This window comes from Lolium rigidum, chromosome 6, assembly GCF_022539505.1.
Source record: "Lolium rigidum isolate FL_2022 chromosome 6, APGP_CSIRO_Lrig_0.1, whole genome shotgun sequence".
Taxonomy (NCBI): domain Eukaryota; kingdom Viridiplantae; phylum Streptophyta; class Magnoliopsida; order Poales; family Poaceae; genus Lolium; species Lolium rigidum.
In genome coordinates, this window is record NC_061513.1 from 8,538,971 (window position 1) to 8,544,420 (window position 5,450).

The 5,450-nt window shown below is 47.5% G+C and overlaps 1 protein-coding gene across 1 annotated transcript; it reads right to left on the reverse strand.

The window, feature by feature from the left end:
* Positions 1-50: 50 nt before the first annotated feature.
* Positions 51-3,595, reverse strand: LOC124662133 (eukaryotic translation initiation factor 4E-1-like). Its single transcript, XM_047200015.1, has 5 exons — positions 3,530-3,595; positions 2,658-2,923; positions 647-812; positions 437-562; positions 51-119 (listed from the first exon to the last, which is right to left on the reverse strand). Exons 1-5 carry the CDS (start codon positions 3,593-3,595, stop codon positions 51-53), a joined length of 693 nt encoding a protein of 230 aa, XP_047055971.1.
* Positions 3,596-5,450: the final 1,855 nt, after the last annotated feature.

Below are 5,450 nucleotides of genomic sequence, written 5' to 3' on the forward strand. Positions count from 1 at the left end.
TCCAGCAGCAAGCTGTGCAGGTATATAACCTTGCCGACAAGAGGCATACATCAGGTCATGCAAGTCACCTCCCAGCCCCTGTTTACAACGACGCCACTGACCCATCCCTTGTCGGCTGACTAAAATGCAGTCCCAGTGTTCAGGACATAGCCTACCTAGATGTCCTCTGTCCCAGTTTACAAATACTCCCTCCGTTCTTTTAATTGACTCAAATTTAGTACCAATTTATACTAAATCCGAGTCAATTAAAAGAGACCGGAGGGAGTAATACAAAAACGAAAACCAGGCTTAAGTGACAGTGGACAAGGTATAAACTAACAGTCCCAACACTACAAGTGCTTACATCTGACAAATTTTAAATCTATGATGCCGCAAACTACACTGTTGTTGCCTGTACTGAAATAATAGACTTCAGTGTGAATTTGAGAACATATACCTGAGCAGGTTCATTAGCAGAATATTTAGTCCATACAGCTATCATGTCCTGTGTCCCACGCACGCTGAGGACTGCTCCACAAATTTCATCGCCATATTCGAATCGTCCACCAATCAATGGCAGCAACTAAACATGAAGTTGTGAAAAGGTACTTAGGGTGGAATTTGAAGGTAAGGTAAGTGTCCAAAAGAAGGAGGCAAAGACGCTTACTGTATGCACCCAGAATTTGTCAGATTTCCCTTTGCCACAACTGATGGCCCATTTACCCCCATTAGCACAAATGGGGTCTTCCAATTTCGGCTCAATCTTATTCTTGAGGCAGTAGAGGTCAGCTCCCACGCCCAATTTGCTAGGGTGAAGTATATTGTTGTAAAGGCTGAAATACCAGCCAACCCGTTAGCCATAAAGGAATACATTAATCTAGTAAACGAAAAGGTTAAACATTTCAGTAAAGAAAGAATGAACTATCAAAACGAACATATCCTGATTTCCTAAGCAAGCTATTCTCAAAATCAAAATGTCCTGAAATATGTTGTGAGTAACAACAGGTATTATCATCATGGAGAAGACAATCAACTTAATAGCTGGATTTTTCACATATCTCCAATCACTAGATCGAAAGAGCATCATAGTTAATATAAAAAACAATCAGACTGTTTAACGGGTGAAGTTTCAGTATTTACCATGGTACCCAAAATTAGTCTCCCGATTCTGTTAGGCTTGCAAAAGAAGAGTGCGTGTGTTTCTAGCGATCAAGCTAAATGCAACCCTACACAGCCTAATGTGGATTAGATTACAACTATGCGACTAAACTTTATATAAACATTTCATTTTCCGCCCCAAGAAAGAAAAAAAAACGCATGTGAAATTCACTAAGAAACTCGCTGCTACACTTGATTGAGAGCATCATGTCAGCAATTGAAAAGTTTCATGCGTTCCCTAAGGCGAATATGTTGAGAGACATCTGAAATTACAGCATTAACTCCCTCCTACGAGCAATGAGCTGAGAAATCGACAATACAACATACATCGGAGTAGCCAAACATAACTCTGATCTAGCACCCGATTGACAAATAGGACTATTATACAGACACTTATTGGGCTAATGGTGCATAACCTCACTTCAAGGGCAGTGACCCTACTATTGTAAGAACTTGATATTTTTTATGTTCTTATGACCTACTCAAATAATGCATATAGAAAATTCACAGGAAATCCCTAGTTACGATGGGAATCCAGTGGGTAAATACCGTGGGGCCCATGGAATAGGGTTTCACATGAAATCGTGAGAGCAAGGTTGGGAAACCCACCCAGCTTGCATGGTGCCCTAATGTGGGTATATATGGGGTCCTAGCATACACGTCGATTAATAATTAATATGTCGTTCCTTCCAACCTTCACCCAACACTGATGATAGCACCAGCAAACGAAATATGGATATGAATCCGACCAATCGCTGGTTGCCACCTCAAGAAACCAGTCAAACTCTCCTTCCCTCCACAACCCCAACCTCATAATCCAAGCTTGTGCTTTAATTGTAGCATAACATTTTTGGTGACATGAGGAAACATGTGTATTAGGTCAACCGAAAGACTTGGAATCTTTATGTAGACAAGCATATGCAAGTTAGAGCATATATAAACTTTCCTATATAAATAAAAGGATAGTGGCCTGAAACTGTCATCCAACCTCCGGGACACGCATCGATAGCCCACCTTATCTCTTTCACATATCTCCAATAACTAGATCGAAGTTCATGATAGCGGTGCATCATAGTTAATATCAAAAACAATCAGACTGTTTAACGGGTGAAGTTTCAGTATTTACCATGGTACCCAAAATTAGTCTCCCGATTCTATTAGGCTTGCAAAAGAAGAGTGCGTGTGTTTCTAGCGATCAAGCTAAATGCAACCCTACACAGCCTAATGTGGATTAGATTACAACTATGCGACTAAACTTTATATAAACATTTCATTTTCCGCCCCAAGAAAGAAAGAAAAAACGCATGTGAAATTCACTAAGAAACTCGCTGCTACACTTGATTGATAGCATCGTATCAGAAATTGAAAAGTTTCAAGCGTTCCCTAAGGCGAATATGTTGAGAGACATCTAAAATTAACTCCCTCCTACGAGCAACCAGCCGAGAAATCGAGAATACATCGGACGAGGGTTTTTTTAGGAGGCCAAGGGTTGGGGGACTAGTGAGAAATGGGGATAAAACCTCCAGAATTCGTCGACGGTGGAGAAGGTGTGGACGGTCCTCTCCGAGGCGACCTTCCCGCCGGCCTCCACCTGCGGGCTGACGAGCCAGAAGGCCCAGCCGTGCTCGAGCGTTTGGCCGCTAACCTGCCCGTGCGCGGCGCCGGCGGAGTCATCGTTGTCGGCGATCTCTGCCTCCTCCATCTCCGCGTCGGTGGTCGCGGGGAACGTGTCGGCGACCTCGGCAACGCCGGCGGCGGCGGGGATGAGAACACTCGCAGCCGCCGTCTAGTGGTAATTGATTGCTGGAGCGGTACCTGTTTTTTCTTGGAAAATAATCCTATGCCCCCGGGGGATCACGCTCTCCTAACCTCCGCACGCGCGTTCGTTGGATGGGATCCAATCGTGCGGTTGTCTTTTCCCTGGCCCCACTAGCAACCTCCCCGCAGGTCTATCTCCAACCTCCTCCACACGTTGCGCAGCTTGCTGCTCCTCTCCGTGCTTTTCCGAGCGCTGCTGCTCCCGTCTCGCGTACGGCGCCACCGCCGCTCCTCTCTCAGCGCTAGCGCCGCCGCCGGTACTCTCTTCATGCCGGGCACCGCCACCGCACCTCTATCACGTTGAACGCCGTCGCCGCACGCCGCCCTCTCTCAGGTTGTTCCCTGGCACCTCCGGCATGGGGCACCCGCCGCCGCCCTACCTCCAACCTCGCCGGTCGCTGCCTCGCGCACCTGAGGGCACGCTAGCTCGTCTCCCCGGTCAAACTACGCCTCTATGCGCCGCCGCCGGCACGGAAACCCTAGATATAGCCGCGAGCCGCCGGCGTCGAGGACATTGTTCTCGTCGGGCCGTTTTTGCGAAGAGCCGAAGAGGTGCTTCCAAAGGAGTGGTTACTGGTGCTACAGTGGGGTTTGTTGCCGGCGCTTGGGCACTGGCATTGCTATCGGCGGAGGCCGACATTGCTACCTTTAGTGTCTGGTGTTGCTACCGGTGAAGAGTGGATTTGCTACCTTAAATGTTCGATTTTGCTACCAGAGGTTCGAGGCGGTGCTACCTAGTGCTACCTTAGGTGGGTGGAGTTGCTACATTCTTGGACGGCGCTGCCGCCGGCGAGTTCTTATCTCCGGCGAGGTCCGTGTCATGAGGATTTGCAACATATGAATAAAATAATTTGCTGCAATTTATTTGCGATTTTGCTACATCTGCGTAAGATGTTTGCTACGGGGTCTCCGACGAGGTCTCCGGCGAGACTCCGGCGAGCTTAGACTTTTTCTTTTGATTCATGGACGAACCGTTTTTTGCTTCGATCATTTGTCTGCCGGGGGTGATTTTTTGCTGCCGGAGGTGTTTTTTTGCTACATGCAAATCTAACCGTCGAAATGGTTGATCCGACGGCTGGGGACCCGGGGGCTGGGGAATCAGATCCCCCGGGGGACGCCCAGCAGTTTCCTTTTTTCTTTGTCTTTGGAGCGGTACTTTGGGATGGAATACCTAGCGGTATTTACGCCGTCTAGGTTTGAAATGTTTCCTCTACCAAGTGTATCTCCTTATATTCTAAATAAATAACATTTTAAACATGGTAAAATTATTCTAACATATACCCAATTAGCTCCTAGGGGACAGCGGGGCGAATCCTTAGCCGCCACCGTCCTAGTGTCCTGTCCTTCGAGCCCACCTTGTTGTAGATTGTCCCCTTTGCGTTGCGGGAGACTCTCGTGGCACCCACATCGTCCGAGGTCGAACATCGGGACAACCCTAATCTTCTAAGAGGTGGATATGCCACTATGTCCATTCATCCTCCTTGGGCAGTGTTCGCATTAGCGGAGCTTGAATGCTGAGACGGCTAGAAGCGTCCAAACTTGTTCAACCGAGGTCGTGGCATCGATGATGGTTATGATACACGACGAAGCTTTCGATTTATGTTTAGGGGTTGCAGGGGATCTACTCGTTTTATGTTTTTTGGTGGAGGCGGTGACACATCTTCCTGGTCCATACTAGGAGGCGATTTGTAGCCTAGCTTGGTGGTCTCTTGATCCAGTCAGAAGTGAAATTGTCTATTTGAGTCACCCATCTTGTTGGCTATTTTTCCATCGGCAGGAGGAGTCCTGGCTTCCAAGCTCCTGGGCTTAGTTGAAATATGGCGAGCACACGACGCGCAAGGGGTCTTGTCAAGTATGAGGGCGTGGAGCTATGGATAGACATGGCACACGCACCGGTTCTCTTGAACATCCACTGGCTGAGCGTTCTCAACAACTACTGGGAGAATCCCGACAAGCACGCTAGGTACATTGTTGATCTAAGCGGCATGCTTCCGGCTATGGGGAGTAACCACAATTGGTGACCGCGCTACTTGTGCAACGCCTACGAGCGTGGCTTCCCCATCGACGTGCCAGTAGATACAAGCATAGAAATGGGAACTCTCTACCCTATGAGGTACAAGTGGGTAGAGGTGAACAACCTATGAGAACACACACGCTGTTCTTGGGACCAACATGATCCAAGTCAGTACGTGTGCCAACCAGCAGGTGCCCCGACGTGCGGAGAAACCATATCTATTTCTCCAACCATTGCTCGCTTAAAACAAATGTATAATAGGTGGTGATCGTCCTCCCATGTGGCATTTTCCTCCGGATATCTAGCCGTTTGTGATAGTACACCGAGTTATACATTTGTTCGGAAATTTTAACCAACGATCGTAAAATGTTGGGTGACTACATGGTTCATTGTGGACAACCTGCAGGTCTTTTTTATCATGGATTAGCTCTTTCGGGTTTCGGGGTATTAATGTGGAGAGCAGTAGTAGAGGATGAAAGTT